The 19,765-nt window shown below is 40.5% G+C and overlaps 1 protein-coding gene across 2 annotated transcripts in view; it reads left to right on the top strand.

The window, feature by feature from the left end:
* Window positions 1–19,462, top strand: part of si:ch211-284e13.4 (insulin receptor substrate 1-B) — a 49,575-nt gene extending 30,113 nt beyond the window's left edge. The window contains exons 2-3 of one of the 2 annotated variants that reach the window (XM_056232561.1): window positions 22–3,201; window positions 18,555–19,462. In XM_056232561.1, the coding sequence (XP_056088536.1) occupies window positions 22–3,201; window positions 18,555–18,562 (3,188 nt within the window). In that variant the 3' untranslated portion in view covers window positions 18,563–19,462. Of the gene's footprint in view, window positions 1–21; window positions 3,202–18,554 lie in introns of those variants that run through there. The other variant, XR_008803721.1, reaches the window with a different exon arrangement.
* Window positions 19,463–19,765: the final 303 nt, after the last annotated feature.

The following is a 19,765-nucleotide window of genomic DNA, read 5'->3' as shown; positions in this document are numbered from 1 at the left end:
CTTTTTATTTTGTATCTGTAGGTAAGACTCCTGATGAGTGTGGCAGTGGAGGAGACTGTGAACTGCCTTCCCCTGGTCCTGCCTTTAAGGAGGTCTGGCAAGTTAAAGTCTGGCCAAAAGGTTTGGGCCAGGCCAGGAATCTAGTTGGAATCTACAGACTTTGCTTAACGGACAAAACAGTCAACTTTGTCAAACTCAACTCTGATGTTGCAGCTGTGGTCCTCCAGCTGATGAATGTTCGACGCTGTGGCCACTCAGAGAACTTCTTTTTCATTGAAGTGGGTCGTTCTGCCATGACAGGCCCTGGAGAATTCTGGATGCAAGTAGAGGATTCAGTGGTGGCACAGAACATGCATGAGACCCTTCTTGAGGCCATGAAGGCTCTGAGTGAAGAGTTTCGTCAAAGAAGCAAATCCCAAACTGTTGGTGTGAGCTGTGGAGGAGGAACTGCCTCTAACCCTATCAGTGTACCTTCTAGACGACACCACCCAAATCTACCACCTTCCCAGGTTGGTTTTTCCAGACGTGCTAGAACGGAAACCCCTGGAGTCTCGAACACCAACACGTCTCCAACTCCACGGCACGGATTCTCTAGGTCACGGACAGCCAGCATTGGGGCTCGTACAGAGGATGGAGGGGGCAGAGCAACGGCACTCAGCACAAGTCCGAGTCTCAATGGTTCATCCTGCTCAACTACCCCAACCCTGAGGCCTAAACCCACACGAGCACCCACTCCAGCGAAGATCACCCTCAGCCTAGCACGATACACCCCAAACCCTGCACCTTCCCCAGCCCCCAGCCTCTCATCCAGTTCTGGTCATGGGTCAGAATGTGGGTTAGGTGGAGCTGCCTTTGGAACAGTGCCCATCTGCACTTATGCTCGAATTCCTCAGAGAGTGTCCATGTCAGGATCACCTAGTGATTATGGTTCCTCAGATGAGTATGGCTCCAGCCCCGGAGAGCACTCCCTGCTTGCCTCAGGGCTCCCTGGTGCCCTTGTTGAAGGTAGAGCCAGTTATATCCTGATGGGTCACAGAGAAGGGTCTCACAAACGTGTTCATGGACGCAAGGTTCTTCGTCGTTCATCTAGTCGCGAGTGTGAGGCTGACCGCAGGCTGCTCAGCAAGCGTGCTTCCTTACCCCCCACCTCTACCCAGGAGCGTTTGGTCCCACACCGCAGGGAGGAGGAAGAAGAGGATGAAGAAGACTATGCAGTGATGTCACGCAGTGCAAGTAGAGAGTCTTTCATTTCACGCCGAGGCTCAGGGGGTTCAGCTACAACATCATTGGTGCAGGAAAACTCAGCAGACAAAGGTGTCAGTACTAAAGGGGGGCCTGAAGACTCCTCAATTGAGAGTGGCTACATGTCCATGTTGCCAGGTGTTACAGCTCCTCCTGCTTCATTGTCACTATCAGTTTCTGGTTCAGATGTAGTGCCAAAGGGTGGAGATGAATACATGGCCATGACTCCTAATAGTAGTGTCTCACCCCCTCAGCAAATCCGCCTACCCATTAATGAGGGCTACATGATGATGTCTCCTAACAGTAGCTGTTCACCAGACTTGCATGGCCTGAGTGGATGCATTTGGGGCAGCAGGGGCAGCATGGAGAGTCGGGCAGGCAGCGACTACATGAACATGTCACCTATTAGTGCCAGGTCAGCTTGCAGTACTCCTCCATCACACCCAGAGCAGCAACCACAGCAGCCAAAGATGGTCTATTCTTATTTTTCGCTGCCACGTTCATATAAACACACTGCCCTCTCAACCCGTTTTGAAGATGATCTGGATAGGGTTTGTATGGGTAGAGGTGAAGCTGGAGGAAAGGTTGGTTACCATTGTGGAGGGGACACACCTGTGGGCTCAGGTGGTGGTGGACAACTCTCTCTGTCCTCATCCTCTTTCTCCTCTAGTTCAGCTAGCAGTGAAAGCCTTGAAGACAGGTCGTTGTCTCTGTCTGTTGGTGGAGTGGGAAGAGCAGCCAGACTGACCACAGGACACAGGGTAGGGGGAGCTCACCCCAAAGTTTCAGCCCAACACCATCACCAGCAGAAATGTGGGCCAGGTTTTCAGAAACAGGGTCATTTACAGCCAAGAAAGGACAAGTTGTCCAACTTTTTTGTGGATATGTCCAAAGCCAATACGTTGCCGAGAGTCAAGGAGACTTTGCTCCCAACTGCATCCTTGAGCCCTGGAGAGTATGTGAGCATTATTTATCAGAGTGAGCGAAGAGGACATAACAAGGGGAGGACTACAGCTGAGCCAGGGAACTCCATGGCACAAAGACAACAAAGAGCCTTTCACCGACCACAGCCATGTCAAGGTGGATCTGCCAACCTTCCCCGGAGCTTCTCAGCACCCCTCTCCACCTCTATCTCTTTATCCTCTGAATATGTGAACATGGACTTAGGTAACTCACCTTCTCTCACTCCTCTCTCTTCTTTTAAACCTGCTCCAAAGGTCAGAGAGGAGATCAACAGAGCTTCTCATGTAAAACAAGAAGTGGAAATGGGACTCAGGAAGAGCAGCATGACAAGCTTGACATCTACAGATGTCACTGCTGCTCCTTTTACAGACTATACTGAGATGAAATTTGGATTGGATGGAGATAAAACATCCATGTCCCCTAAACCTGGCCAAACACCTCTACCATCCTCCATGGAGCAGGAGCATAACATGAATTATCCTTCACCCAAAGCTTTTTCAAATGTGGACCAGGGTGCCCATCTAGTGAGGGCGGAATCATCAGCAAGAAGGCGGCATCGCTCTGAGACATTCATAGCACCTCCAACTCTCAACCTCTCCCCCTCTGCTTCCCCTTCTCCTTTTCCTGAAACACCACATTGTGGTCCACCACGACAGCAAGGATTAGAGAACAACCTTTGGTCTAATAATCAGCCACCCTCTCCACAGTGTGCCAGCCCTGGAGTGGCAACTCTTCCTGCTGCTCAGGCATCTTCCTTAAACCTGGAGCAAGGCCTGAACTACATTGATTTAGACTTAGTCAGTAAGGAGAATCAAACCAGTGTGGATGGACCTTCTGGTCCTCACTCATTTTTCTCTCCTGTAGTTGGAGGGTTGACTGGGGGATTGGGTGGAGCAGGAGGAAACACCACCTCCAGCATCAACACATATGCCAGGATTGATTTCATCAAATCGGATGAATTGAGAGTTCATCAGAGCAGCAGGAAGGACAGCAAAGGTAAAAACACTGTACACTACTAAACTTTATTTGCTCCATTACTGAAGCCCAATTCATGTTTGCCTTTCCATACTGTTTGCCTTTCCATGGCATATCAGGGTGATATGCCAGCAGCCATATCACCCTGTAGCCCAAGACTGGTTGCCCACTGAAGCTAAGCAGGGCTGAGCCTGGTTAGTACCTGGATGGGAGACCTTCTGAGAAAACCAGGTTGCTGCTGGAAGAGGTGTTAGTGAGGCCAGCAGGGGGTGCTCACCCTGTGGTCTGTGTGGGTCCTAACGCCCCAGTATAGTGACGGGGACACTATACTATCAAAGAGCACCGTCCTTCGGATGAGACGTTAAACCGAGGTCCTGACTCTCTGTGGTCATTAAAAATCCCAGTATGTCTTTCGAAAGAGTAGGGGTGTAACCCCGGCATCCTGGCCAGTTTTGCCCAGTGGCCTCTGTCCATCATGGCCTCCTAATCATCCCCATATATATATACACTGATTGGCTTCATCACTCTGTCTCCTCTCCACCAGTAAGCTGGTGTGTGGTGAGCGTTCTGGCGCAATATGGCTGCCGTCGCATCATCCAAGTGGATGCTGCACATTGGTGGTGGTTGAGGAGATTCCCCCTTCCATGTGAAGCGCTTTGAGTGCCTAGAAAAGCGCTATATAAATGTAATAAATTATTATTTATTTTATTTTATTTTTATACTGTTACCATTTAGTTTTTCAAAGTATTAATCTCTGGTTTTCTCAAAACTGTCAATGGTGTTCTCACAGAACATGATTAGTGGTATCACCTCTCATAGATTTTTTTTTTAATTCTTATCTCCTTATCAGAATAATAATGCTTTTAAAGTAACAATATTCCATATCAACATATGATTCTAACATTCATTCAAGACTCATGTAATCATTTTTTATTTGTTATTCAGTGGATTTGTGTTAAAATGACAAAATATTTCCTGCTGATGCTTACAGTGATGGTAATGGGCTTTTCAAGGGTTATTTTGGGGCCTCACTCCTCTCTTTTGATATAGAACAATAGTAAATTTTGTTAAGAGGGCACGTTCTGCTCTCTGCCTGTTTCCATTTGTGAAGTGGAGGTGGAGTATAAGAAGAATCTGACAGCTTTTGCGTTGTATTAACCACAGATCATTGTTGGTTTTGAGTGTGTGTTTGTTACAGTTTATGAATGCATGATAAGGGCAGTGTGAGTGAGTACAGACATATGCGTGTGTGCCTGTGATGTGTGTGGATTGAGAATATAGCATATTTGTGGCTTATCTAAGTGTTTATAAGGGATACCTCTGAGCAGCCCTGTATCCGCATATATATTTAACTCACTGTGATTGTAGATAATTATGGCTATTTAACTTCAGTCTAGCTGAAAATGTTCCTGAATGTGGTTCTGCTTCTACTCATCTCTCTCCTCTTTTCTCTTTCTCTTTCTCCTTTTCTTCTTCTAAGTCTTTCATCTTGACCTTCTATCTCTCTCTTGGTAACATATAGACTCTCTGCAAGAATGTGGTCTTAACTTCTAACCTTTATTAAATGTTTTAGCTCTAAATTGGGACTGTGGACATGATTTTCATATGTAATTCACTTCACGCTCTGTGACATGCCATTGACCACAGAACAGGTGCATAGCTGTCTTAAAACGACTAGCCAGACGAGTGGCTTCTTTTGATTTTATGATAGGCTTCAGGTCAGTGTTATCCAGTGGTTCTCAACCCTGCACTTTCTCGATCCCTGTCTGCATAAAGTTGAATGTTCACCCAAAATGTCTTAATTAAGCTGCTGTATGCAAAGTTTTGCTGTTAAATCATCATTGCCGATTGTGCAGAAAGACAACTGTATTTATTTTCTCAAAACGTTTAAACACTATGGGCCCTATCATACACCTGGCGCAATGCAAATGTTTTTTGCTAGTTTCAGCCCGGCGCATTTTATAGTTTTCACGTCCTGCTCCACGTTGTTTAAATAGCAAATGCATTTGCGCCCATTTGTGCACCAATGGGCGTGGTGGTCTGAAAACAAGGTGTGTTCAGGCACATTGTTGCGTTGCTATTTTGAGGCAACTGAAATAGACTGCGCCATTGACCAACTGAAACCTGGTCTAAAGTCAATGGCGCAATATTTTTTTTGTTATTTAAAGAGCGTGTTAGTAATGTGCGCCTATAGGTGGGTCCACAACGCGCATACACTTTGTCACGTAGATGGTCTGCTCACGCGCTTTAATCTCGCGCACAAGCAGATCCGTTTCCTCGTCAGAGAAGCATTGCAAATTCCGCCATGTAAATAGCGAATCCGCCCTGGCGCGAGCGCGACTGGCTTTTAAAGGGAATTGGAGATGAGACTCTGATTGGTTTATTGCACATTATGCCCAAAACACACCCATTACTCATTAAGAGAATAGGGACAACCCTTTTAGACCATGCGTCAGAAGCGCCGACCGTTTTTCCCGTCGTTAAACTAGCAAAAGTGGATTCGGACACGCCCTAAGTGCACTTGCTCCGTGCGCTTCAGACCATGCGCTTAATAGATCGTTAAAATAATGCCCTATGTGTTCAACATTGCTCTGATTGTTTAAGGAGCCCAACATGGCAACATTGACTCAACCAATGGCTTTGAGGGCAAGGTTACCTATTTTTCCAAACTACAGCAGATGGAGGAAGTGTTTTGTAAACAAACATTTTATTTGCAATTCCATTTGGCGCTGCAAGTGGAACAGAAATTGCACTGCGATTTAATTTAAGTTTTCTGTAGAAAAAGTAAGTGGTGCTTGCCCATGCTAAAGTGTTCTGAGTGTGTTTTCCAGTGCATGCACCACTAATTATTAAACAAGCAACATGTCTCACGAGATACATCGTTTTTATTGTCTTTTTTTGGGGCATAAGAACGATTTTTTCATCAAGTTCTTTTATCACTTATGACAGCCTGGTCTGTCTTGAGTATGGTGGTCACATGATTTGCTTCAAATTTTTTGTGATCAATTAGTCAGCCTGACCTAAATCCAACATGGCTGCCAGTGGTGCAGAACGTTCAGATTTTGAGATAAGTAAATATATATTAAACTTACTTTTCTTCTGAAAAAAAAAAAGAATACTGCTAACATTAATTGTGAACATTGTCTTAAGGTGCTGAAGGAGAAAATTAAGTAATATGTTGTTCATGTTGTTATTTAGCACGTTTTGAAATGTATGTGTCTCCTGAGACACGTTGCTTGTTTAGGGAATACAAAAGGTACTAAACTAGTTCTATTTAAAATGCACTATTCAAACTTAAATGATTGTAATTCAAGAATGCTTTGGAATATAGCTCTGTCCCCACCACATTTCAAACCAAACTGACGCCCATGCTTGAGACTCAGACCTTTCTGACAATATGTGTTTTGTCAAGATTAGAAAAGGTTTTGATCATAAATTATGAAACATTACGATGCCCAAAAGGGGAGGAGCCCATTAAAAGAATTTAGAATACCGTTTCTATGGTAACACAACGTCCAATTTCAAAACGTGTTTCACAGGCTGAATCTTGAGTTCGTAAGCTTTCGAATGATATATAATTTGTCAACATTAGATCAGGTAAAGTATGGGATATAATTGTTTTAATCATACAGTGGCAGTAACAGTTAACAGATTAATGACTTGGTCCTTTTTTTATACCCTAATCAGGCAACGTATCTCAGGAGACACAACTCATAAAATCCAAAATATATCAAATTTAAAAAAAAAATTTTTGGATATGTTTTATTTAAGTCCAGATGATATAAAAAATGAAATTAAATAATTTTTTGCTTAGCATTTTCCACTCTTGCCTGTTTAAGGGTTAACCAAGTGTCCGATCTTCCATAACTGGTATATCTCAGATTTGCTGAACAAAGATTTAGAGTCATTCAAAACTATAATAAAAAAAAGAAAGAAAGAATGTCAAGGTAGTATCCTTGAGTGTACTATTTAGTTCAGCATCCTGAAAACCATCTTACGTAAACTACTTACCATTAGAGTGGAAAGTGAGCGGGGGTGATTCAAAAACAAGGGCAGGATATTGGACAAGACTAATAGTATGAAAGACAAAGAAATGTTTTTAGTGGGTAAAAGAAAGATGACACCAGAGAACAAAAGAATAGACTAACAGAGAGAATATGGCCTCAGAAAGACAGTAAGGTTAAGACTAGATTGAGAGAGAAAGATTAGCAGAGACAGACAAGTCAGAGCGTCAATGCAGGTATTGTGTGACTCAAAGTGACGCTCTGAAGGCTTTACCTCATACAAACCCAGTCACCACAGTGGTGCTAAGAAGAGGGGAATCTGCTCCAACCCAAAACTGTCTAGACAAGCAGGTTGTTGTAGGTCAGAGGAGCTGTAATCTAGCTGACCCATCAGCAGCCCTGAGGAGAAGACATTCCTTTACAGTGGACTAAGGAAGGGCATTTACTCACACTAGCATTATTGCATGTCAATGTATGTGTGTCTTTTGTGTATGTGCAGTGATTCATTACATTACCCAAGTGGAATTATCATTAGTAAAAAAAACGGAGAAAAAAAATCCAATTTGTCCTCGGTGTACCTTTTCCCAGTAACACACCTCTCATAGGGCTAAAGTTTAGAAACGGTATGTTTTGTCTGCATGCATATTTGTTCGCGCTCACCTTATCACAACTTATAGCTCGTTCACATCTCACCAGCGCACTTGGATCGTTCGTATATCGACTGGTAGAGACTGTTTTTCAAAGATGGCTTCTGCCTGTATACGCGAAGTTGACTGTATGTATAAAATATCTTCTTATTAAACTGTCTGGACACTGACAAAGTTCTCAATGCTTCGGTTTGAAGGTAGGGACCCTCATTATGCTACCGTGCTAGTGTGGGGCTATTTTGAGCCTTGTTAGTGGTATTAACAAGCGATTTTTATTTGTCATTACTCTATGCCCAATATACTAGCGTTATACTAGCTTTATAGGCTAAACTGTTTTTAGAGATAAAACTATTTACATTCGATAATCATGAAAACAAATCTCAGATAACGGTTGACTAGGTAACAATGTGTAATTAGACCAAAGGTTCATTTTGCGCCAGAGTTCTCCTTTAAAGGGGTCATAAAATGGTACATGCACTTTTACAAGTTGATTGTACTGAAATGTGTGTTGGCAGTGCCTGTACACAACCATCATATAATGATAAAAATCCATCCAGTGTTTTTGTTTTAATCTCCTTATATGTTTTCCCCTGTCTCAAATCGAGCCGGTCGGACGCCCCTCCCACGATTGATGATTGACAGCAGCGTTTCAACACAGACCCGCACTGAGCGAGCTGTCATCATAGTCCGTCATTGTTAATACGCTGGAGCAGAATGCCGTCTAAGCGATTGTGGTGTTCTGTTCTTGGGTGTAATAACGAACACAGTCATTTTGATGTTCCTAAATCCGAACCGATGAAGACGCAGTGGCTGAGTTTGTTTTCGAAGGGAATATTCCCCACGATCAACGTCAATGCGTCCATGTTTGCGCGAATCATTTCTCATCCGACTGCTTTATAAACGAGGGTCATTATGAGCTGGTTTTGCTAAGAAGCTGCTCCTGAAAAAAGAATCGGTACCAACTATTTATGTTCCCTCTGCACCTCCAGAAGAAGTGAGTGTAAAGTTTTATTAACCTTTATATTCTTTGCAAATCCCGACAAAAAGTTTTTCATGACCATTAGTTGTAACGTCAACCTGTCAATGAACTAACGTATACATCAGTAAACACATAAGTTAGCCTTCGTATCTCACTTCTCTACCCTGCCAGTGCATACAAAAATAGATCAAAGTGACATTACATTAACCAACCATTCAGAAACGTCGAACTTCTTTGCGGCCGTCATCTTGTTCCGGGTCCGAGTCCGGTTCAAACTGATACGGTTGCACAGATGTGTCCTCAGAGACTCCCGCCGCCATTCTTTCTCCAAAATATACCCTCAACTGTTGTCAAGGCAACACTCCACGTGTGTTGTATCAAAACGCCAGCAGAACAGAGAGGCGGGGTGAGCAAAGCTCATTATCATTTAAAGGCATATGCATTGAAACGGCGTGCTCAAAACAGCTGTTTTTGACCAGGTAAAATTAGTGTTTTCTTACAATACTAATGAGAATTTTTAATAAAAGTTAAAGTATATTACAAAGTTTTCATTTAGACCCTAAACATTCATATTAACTTGTAGAAAAATGGCATTATATGACCCCCTTTAACCATTGTAAAGTCCCTCCTCATTGCGTCGCCTGTCAATGGTGGCATGTTCACGTTATCCTCCATTTCCACTGTTACTGCCCATGAAAAATGCAGCAGTAGTTGTAGCGTCTAGCACGCCACTCTTTGGTTGTTTCACACAGTCGACATGGACCACAATTATTCATTATCGTTTTCAGCAGGTTCTGTCGCCAAAAAATAACTTCAAGAAACCTAAACGTACTGGTGAATCACATGACCCAAGAAGAGTTTTGGACAAGAGGAGAAATAAAACGAGGATCTAACACTGTTTAATGAGTCTGGTGAACAGGTAGCAGTGTAATTAAATACAGTATGTGTTATACATAAATAGTAAACCTTTTTGCAAATGCTGTGGGTATGTTCAAATGTACTTTTAGTATGATTGTTTTGAACACTTAAAACTGCGCTGCTTCACTGCCACTTCATTCGACAATTATAGTGACATGTATTAGTAATTTAGCATTAAACATTACGTTACTTGCGGCTAATTCATTAGAATTATATAAAATATTTATTTCATTACCTCATCCATGAGCATGATTTGTAAGCCCCGTCAGACTGATTTCCATCGGCAGTGGAGGTGAAGATGACAAATCCCATCATTCCTCGCTCCTTCACATCAAGCTATGCCTTTGTTATTGTTTTGAAAATGCAACCTCTAGCTGGGAAAATTAAATACTGTGCCTTTAAGAAGTTATTTACTGAAAAACGTACTCGACAGTAGACTACAACTACACTTTCATAAAATCATGCATCATACTCTACCTTGTCTGTGGCCATTGTTGATTCCAAAGCCGGTGCTGGATAAACAGAGAGCATGTGCGTGCGCGTGCGACAGTAGGATGCGGTAGGCTAAATTATTTACGACAGCGGTAATGGACAATTCCGCTTCCAACCTGTAGGGCGACCGCAGAGGAAAAGTTGCTTTAATATACATGCTTGACCATTTGAAGGATATAGTTTTAAGTTTTAAGCCTGGTTTATTCCAATACAAACCTATAACTTTTTTAACGCTTGCTTTTGTAGTGCAAGTAAGAAGGTTTGATGCTTATTTTGGACTTTTGATTTGTCCTACGTCAAAGGAAGACACTCATCCGTTTCGTTTCCTTAGTGATACTAATGAGAGTGTTGTTCGTTTTCTTCCCCCTGCTTGTCTTTCTTTCTCTCTGTCTCTGCTTGTCAGCCAAAACTCAGCTCCCATCCTCTCCAAGCCTTTAATAGTATCACACATACACACTCGTTAGGGTCGAGGTCTGCAAAGGTGTAAAACCTAGAGTGACAGTCACAGGCCCTCAACCAACCACTTACTTCTGCCAAACACTTTACCTTATTGAACATCTCAACCAGCTAATCAAGGTCTTCCCTGCTGAAAAATCCAGCATGAATTCCAAGTTGGTCCAGGTTGGTTTATGCTGGTTAGAGCTGGTAGTGCTGTTCTAGCTGGTGGACCATGCGGTTCTCAAGCAAAACTTAGCCGGTATAGCTGGTCCACCAGCACATCCGCTTCCCATACTGGTAACCAGCAACCAGCATCCCATGCTTTGTCCCTGCATGCAAAAAGCACCTTATGCCGGTGACCAGCAATGCGGGAGTTTTCAGCAGGGCTCAGGCTTATTTTAAAATTACTGACAGGTTTGTTAAAGCCAAGTTGTAAATGTGTAAATATTCTAGTACCGGTAATGTTCTGTTACTGTTCTAGCAAATAAATAAATAATGTCCATAATTAAGTTATCCAGGAGGATTTTAGAACTTGTGCTTGTGCCTACCGTGATAGACAATACGCCAATGAATTCACCTTTTGAGATCCTAAGATTTTCATTTTCAGTCTAGACACTCAACTGATAAGACAATAAGAAATGGACAGAGGAAATATTTATATTTATGTTAAGAAACACAATACATATAAATAAATATATAATGCATATATGTGTGTGTGTGTGCATATGGGTGTGTGTGGGTAGGTGCTTGTCTGCAGGGAGATTATGGTTAACTCAAGTGGGTGTACGGAGAGCAGTGCCAATTGATCTGTCTGCAGTTAACAAACCATCCACACACACTGTCACACACAAACACTCACTCATGTGTATCCACTCAGAGCAGGAGTGGGTATAGGCACAGTTAGACTGATAGTTGGATGAGAAAGAGAGAATTGTAATGCATGTGTTTACTACTAATATTGTAAGGTAGAGAGAGAGAGAGAGAGAGAGAGAGAGAGAGAGAGAGAGAGAGAGAGAGAGAGAGAGAGAGAGAGAGAGAGAGAGAGAGAGAGAGAGAGAGAGAGAGAGAGAGAGAGAGAGAGAGAGAGAGAGATGGATTCATTTCATTGCTCTTGAGAGTCTGTGGCAATTCGTAAGGTGAAGGTGGCAGCTGGCCAGTTCACATACAGCAAATTTGTGGGGCTCGTCCAAGAACCATGAGATGGGGCCCCGCCCACAACTAGTGATGTCACAAATGAGCATTTCTATTGGGAGATAAAATATCATTGTTTTTTGTCTTTCCTGTACATCACTGAAATATTTTATGTTATTGACATCTTGACAATGATTATGCATCATAATTGTGCCTCTGTGAAGCATAAAAGAGTTTATTTAAAGGGGTCATATAATGCCATTTTTGTACAAGCTAATATGATTCTTTAGGGTCTAAATTAAAAGTTTGTAATATACTTTAATTAAAAATTCTCATTAGTATTGTAAGAAAACACTTATTTTACCTGGTCAAAACAGCTCTGTTTTCAGCACGCCGTTTCAGTGCATATGACTTTAAATGATCATGAGCTTTGCTGACTCCGCCCCTCTGTTCTGTGCATACACCATATGTAACACAATAACACAATAACCATAACGCGTTGTTCAGTATAAACGTGGGATTATGAATTATATTGAGAACGTCATACATAGAAAACATGCCGTAATGTACCCTGAGTGTAAACCAGACGCATTCATTGTGAAGCGTGCAGCTAGCGATTTGCAAAGATTAATATATTAATATAAAGTTTAATAAAACGTTACACTCAATTCCGTTCTTCTGGAGATTCAGCAGGAACACGAATATCTGGTACCGATCCTTTTTTCATGAGCAGCTTCTTAGCAAATCCAGCTTTATACTAATCCTCGTTTATAAAGCAGTCTGATGTGTGATATGATTCGCGCAAACATGAAAGCATTGACGTTGCTCGTGGGGAATATTCCCTTCGAAAACAAACTCAGCCACTGCGTCTTCAGCGGTTCGGATTTAGCAACATTAAAATGACTGCTGTGTTCGTTATTACACCCAAGAACAGAACACCACAATCGCTTAGACGCCATTCTGCTCATAGACAGTGCTCCAGCATATAAACAATGACTGCGCCTGTCCGCGCGGACTATGATTGACAGCTCCCTCACGAGCGAGGGCGGGTCTGTGTTGAAACGCTCCTGTCAATCAACAATCGTGGGAGGGGCTTCCGACCGTGTGACGTCACCCGGTCGAACGGCTTGATTTGAGACAGGGGAAAACATATAAGGAGATTAAAACAAAAACACTGGATGGATTTTTATCATTTTATGATGGTTGTGTACAGGCACTGCCAACACACATTTCAGTACAATCAACTTGTAAAAGTGCATGTACCATTAAATGACCCCTTTAAATTTATGGTTTAAAGCTGCAGTCCGCAGTCTTTCCTCTTTGTCGCCATCTCTGTTCGAAATCATGGTTTATTTATTTAGTTAGTTACCTTAGTTATTTGTTCATTTATTTATTTAAAACGTATGTGTGCATTAAAAGTACCATTTCGGCAATGAGAACATTTCTGAGCCAAATAAAGATAAAGATGCGTTCTGGTGACTGGCATGTTTATTGAACCAATCAGATCAGAGTAAACGGAGTGTCAGCGAGAAGCTCATTGATGAAGGTGGACCCGCCCTCCTCTTCGCGCTTGCAAAACTCAGTGAGTGAGAGAATCGTGCCAAAACTGGAAGCGCAGGTAAAAGAAAGACGCAACTGTACAGATCGGGTTATTTCGAGAACTTTTTTATCCAATGCACACAACAAGTCATTTAGACATTTGCAACAGTTTATTTTTTACACAAAGTTTGATTTTACGGAATTCATCTGTTTTGCAGTTCCTGCCTCTGTTGTTTTCGCTTGCAGATTGCTGTTCACAGGCCTGCAATGCTTTTGGCCGCATTTGTGCGCAAAAACCGTGCCCAAAAGTGTAAGCGCGGAAAAATGAAAGTCTGAAGAATACAGATCTTATTTATTTTGTGGTAGCATGAAGCTGTAGTTTCACAATACATGAATTACACTTAAGAATAACAGTTAAATGCGGCAAATATTTTTTTTTTACACTTGAAGGCCGATTTACACCTTTACAAATCTTCTCTTGCGCATGCAAATTTATTTTACGCTTGCAATCTTGTGTACTCTTTCACAAATCTTACCCTTCGCATGTGATTCATTATGACATCATTTTACCTTCATACAAAGACATGCTCGAATCTCCCGCGGAAATCCACCAGTACCACTGGAATTAAAAACATTATTACAAGCTTACCGCTTTGAATCGAGCTAAGGCAAGCAGAGAGTTTTGAACACTGGCTGGTTGTGTATTTTCTCAAATATGTATTTTGGATAATTTTTAACCCAAAAAAAAGCTACGGACTATACGTATATTTATAGCTGAAAAACATTTATTTCATTAACTGATTTAATGTTAAAACACCATCCCACTAATGTCCTAATCTGCTTTATACAGGTGATAACCACCATAATAATACAGATGGTAAAACAGAAAACCACATGATGATGGAAGCTCACCACAATTAGCTTTCCATATCAAGCTGAGGTATATATTAATATAAAGAAGGTGCACAGTCATACACATAAATAGAAAACACTGTCATGTCATGGTGACACACATGACTCTAAAATAATGCAATAAACATTCATTAAAAAACATTAGATGTAACAAAGCCACTAAGAAGAAACATAATTATTTAAATGAAATAACTTCAAATGTGGAGCTTCATGCAGGGAATTCTGGGAATGTCAATTTAGAGGAACAACAAGAACGGATAAAGAAGAGACAAGCAGAAACACAAGAACTACAACTGACTTCCAGCCACAGCCTTAGATGAAATCAACTGAAGATAAAATAAGACATTAAATCTCTCAAGATCTCAGAAGAGGAGGATTAAACGACCCCACAAACAGCATTACCAGCTTCACTTTTTACAAACCAGTTTGACTTTATTTCTGTCATACATCTACAAAAGCTCTTATCGAGAATTAACAGAGGTTTAGATGTTGATGTTTTATTTAAAATATTAAATTTATTTGCTTTAGTTTGGCTTTTCACCCTTGACTTTTTAACATTAACATTTAAATATTACTACCATATTTTTTGCAGTAAAGTAGGCTACTTCAACCGCAGCTGCTATAGATTTTTTACCATTAATTTACCTTCAATGCCGTAAAACCTAAAATATTGCTTTTTACAGTGCTGTATACATTTAACAGTATTTTACTGCCTGGAACACACCAAGCCGACGCCGACGAACTAGCGCTGATGAAAGCCGACTGTGTTGTCGCCTCTCGTCGGGGTAAAAAGCTGCACTTGAACCACCCGCGGCGCTACCATTGGGCCCGGGTGGGCCCATTTTCAAGAGGTCCTCGCTGCAGCCTATAGCACGATGACGTAGCTGGATGGTCCAATACGTAGTGGATGGAGGTGTGTTTTGGTGACGTCATAGACGCATGCGCATAGACTATCTACATTGTTAAAAGCGCTATTTCATGCATCAACTGCTATTTCATAGCAGTTATTTCATGCATTATTTCAAGCGCTATTTCATGCATCGAATTTCATGCATCAACTGGTTTTAAAAAAAGGGCAACTATAAATATAATAAATACGAATTTCTCAAGTCAACTTCATTTATAGCGCTTTTAACAATGTAGATAGTTTCAAGCTTTACAGAGATAAACATAATTTAAGGTAAATGAGATTGTTTTGGCTTTATAGAGGTTCTTGAATAATGTTATTTTCCATCTTAAGTTAGTTTTGATTGATTCACTTCTGTCGAAATGATCATTTGTTATTAAATTAGGGGACGACCCCGTTCTCTCTGAACATACTTTAAACGCGAACCTGTGATAAACGCTACGTGTTAGTAGTTCGTTTGCTATACGAAACTAGCAGTAAGCAAGATCAACATTAACATACTGACCATATTCTAATATTTCATCATGTTGAGCTAATGTTATAACAATGATTTGTTTTATGTACATTTGCTCACCTGTCTAATAAAGCTGTCAAGTCGTGACTCGAGAAGCTCTGTCAAGTCCAAGTTAGTCGCGGACGTGGAGCTCTCGGCATCTCAAAAACGCCACGCTGATATTGATCCTCATTTTAGTTCTCCTTGTTTGTCCCAAAGTCTGCTTGCCATGGTCTATGTTTGAAAGAAACAAGAACTGCGTACCGCTAAACGTTACGCACTACGCAGTTGTCCACGTCTGTCGCCATGGTTACATCATGGCAATGGCAGTATGAACGGAAACCGAGGATAGCGCGGATATTGCGTCATTGACAGGCAAAATTTTTTTCCGGGACGGCCACTTATTTAAAATTGGAATTTCTCTGAAATAAAAAATCTTTGGAGACTTTTGGGATATTGTAATTACACAACTGCAGGAAATATATCACACTGTGCAAGTGATTTTTGGATATTTTATTACAAAATTCTTACATATTGTACCTTTAAATGCATTTAAAATGAACAAAAATTTAATAATGTTTTAATTCGAATTTTAACAGTGAGCACAGACTATATTCAGAAACTTTTATGACTGCATTCATTCGATTCTTAATCTTCCTATTAGACTTCTAGTGTATCCTAGGAAAGAAAGAGAATAATTACAAACTTTTTTTCACTAAATTACTTGCACCAAAAGTAACTATGAAGGAAATGCATGCCTATTTCCTGAACTACCTAAAATTTAATAACTAGAGGTGGCATCAGGGTGGTAGAGAGATATTAGTATCTAAAGACCTTTACCGGATTTAAATAATGTCATGCTTAGTCTTAGGGGTAAGTAAGTAATGATCAATAATATTTTGTATGATGCAAGACAGTAACCACACATTTAGGATTGAGGTAATAGTTTAAGAATTAGCCCTTGAAAAAGTCAAATTTTTACCAGGGGTTGCAGACCACCTGGTACTTTGTAAAATGTGAGATAAAATATGAAATATTCTTGAAACTTCAACGTTAACCTCTTCCAATGGAATTATAGTTTAAAAAAAATTCCTGAATTCTCAAGGACAGTCTCTCTAGCACAGTTTCCTGAGAATTTCAGTGTGCATTCATGCACATTTAGACAGGGTGGAATCATTGACTTGTGTGTGAGTTTACACTGACTTTTACCGGGAGAAATGTTTGCAGTGCGAGTACTGAGCAATTGCATTTGCAATGTGTCGATTGTGTGTGAGGTGCCTCTCACTTGGCCGTTTACATACTGCACTACATCTTTGTCTGTGACCCTGTCTGGCCTATTTGTGCATAGACAGACGTGTATGTGTCTGTGTGTGTGTGTGTGTGTGTGTGTGTGTGTGTGTGTGTGTGTGTGTGTGTGTGTGTGTGTGTGTGTGTGTGTGTGTGTGTGTGTGTGTGTGTGTGTGTGTGTGTGTGTGTGTGTGTGTGTGTGTGTGTGTGTGTGTGTGTGTGAAAAGTACAGAAATAGAGTACTTTGATGCTCTTTAAACGCGTGCAGTGAAGACATTTTTTTTGAAAATCCTATGGGACCTGTTCAATGATGCTTTTATACTGAGAATGGAAAAGAATATACACTGAAAGAACTGCGACTCTTGAGTAAACAAAATAAAACAATCTAAGTGATGATCATTTTCTAGTGACACTTATCATTACTGTCTATTCAGTTCCTTTTTTTTAATTTTCAAGTGTGTTTTTCTGCTTGAATGTGTGTGTGTATCTAAATCTTTTCTCGCTGTCTCCTGTCTGTAGACTAAACTGAAAGTGGTTTGGTGCCTCTGTTACTGTGTTATCCTCTGGTATGCTGTTTGTTATAACATTGAGACTAAGAGCTGGCACCAGTGTCCTCCAATGACCAAGACAGAAGACACCTCAAATCTGAAGGCAACTCTGAGAAAACATACTTTGTGTTTGCTGCCTTGAGATTTAAACAATCAGATATTTAAAAAAAAAACATAACCCCAATTTTTAAGGCACAAATTAATCTCTGGAAACGTGACAACTTTCTGGGGAAGTTTGTTAGTTGAGAAGTAATGGCAAGAATGAATTTGAGAGTATCCAATTGGGCTGTTCTCACAGGGGCTGTTACATTTGTAAAGGTTGAGGTTTTTCAACACATCTTAAAAACATGGCATACCCGTCCTGTCTGAAGATTCATCCAACTGTTGATCTAGTAGTCTGGTACTGTAATGACACTACACTTAAACCTCCTATATTATTTTATTTATATGTATTTGATCAAAAATACTGGAAAAACTGCAATTTTGGAAATATTCTTACAATATTTTAAAATGTAATTTATTCCAGTGATGGTAAAGCTGATTTTTCAGCATCATTACTCCAGACTTCAGTGTCACATGATCCTTGAGAAAAATCATTATAATATGCTGATTTGCAGCTCAAGAAACATTTATTATTATTCACAATGTTGAAAACGGTTGTGCTCCTTAATATTTTTGTGTAAAACATGAAAAAAATTTTTTTCAGGATTCTTTGATGAATAGACAAAACAGAATTAGTTTGAAATAGAAATCTTATGTTGTATTATAATTGTCTTTACTGTCAGTTTTGATCAGTGCATCCTTGCTGAATAAAAGCATTCATTTCTCAAAACAAAAATCTTACTGACCCCAAACCTTTGAATGGTAGTATATAATGGTAGTAGTATATGTGTATTTTTATTCATTTATTTTATCGCTCATCTGGAGTGGACATTATATTTGTATATTTTATGTAAGGTCACTGATTGTAATTATGGGTCCTCAACAAGCAGTATTCTACTTCTGAGATTTAAAAAAAGAAAAGAAAGAAAAACTTTTAAGGTGGCTAACCGAGTATCTCTCTGTTTTTCTTTTTGCAGATTGTTAATGTGCTCCTGCATTCAGTCCAGTCAGCACTTGTCCTTCCTGCGTGAATGCGTTTGTCTGTGTGTGCACCTGATGTGATCTGAAAAACGGTGCGATTGCCCACATCCCTCAGCAGTGGACTCTTAACTGCCCTTGCCTCATAACAACATTTACTCTCATTAGCTGTCATTGGTTCAGCCAAAATAAAATTTGTGCCAAAAGACGGACATTACCGCCAGAGATCACTGAAATGGACGTGTCCTTCAACCACTTATGAAGGGCCACTGCCAACAAGGAGCCAATGATATTCCTTTTTTCCTCTTCCACAAACTTTAAATTATTGTAAGAGAGATGTTAAATAGATGAAAAATATATAGCAAACATAATATTACTGAGAATAAATCTATCTATCTATCTATCTATCTATCTATCTATCTATCTATCTATCTATCTATCTATCTATCTATCTATCTATCTATCTATCTATCTATCTATCTATCTAAATACAACGTTTTTTTTTATAAAAGTGCCTCATTTTTGATTGTAGCCATTTTTACACAGGTCTCAGTGTGCTCTGTAAAAGAAAAATGCTTTAGATATTATTTGTTTGTTTGTTTGTTCCTTTGCCTTCCCAATCCTTTGTATTCGCTATGCTGAACAAAGTTGAAAAACAGTTACAGTATAAGAGAGATGGAAGAATAGATGGAAGCGCTTTATTTGCTATGGTTTGTGTATTCAGATTGCCTTACTGTGCTGGATTTGTGTATGTGCGTGTGTAATCAGTCATCCAAGCCTCAGCCATGCTGTGCTTCAGTTCACTACAAAAAGATTTGGACACACACAAAGAGAGGTCAAAACTGATTGCATATAACACTGTGTGATTTAAACTTTAGTGAATGCATCTGCTCCTCAACACACAGATAAACACGGGTTTTCTTCTATTAATCTAAGCATGGTGGGATCAGATGGCTGGGAGCACAAAATCTGATGACTGATAGGGGTCTGATCAGTATAACTGAAACTGCTAGTGTGTGTGTGTCCATGGCCTATTGTCCTTAGTCATATAACCAGGGTAGTGTATTATTGTAATATTTCTCATCCCCAATTTACTACGATCACACACACACTCACATTGAGATTTTAAACTGTGCCTCTCTCAAATGCAGCTCTTTTATCAGCAGACTGAACTGCTATATAAATTGAACACACATACTTGGCCACACAG

The sequence above is a fragment of the Rhinichthys klamathensis genome, unplaced genomic scaffold (assembly GCF_029890125.1).
Source record: "Rhinichthys klamathensis goyatoka isolate OS25496 unplaced genomic scaffold, OSU_Roscu_1.1 h1tg000348l_1, whole genome shotgun sequence".
NCBI classification, from domain to species: Eukaryota; Metazoa; Chordata; class Actinopteri; order Cypriniformes; family Leuciscidae; genus Rhinichthys; species Rhinichthys klamathensis.
This window is presented reverse-complemented; position numbering and strand designations above follow the sequence as displayed.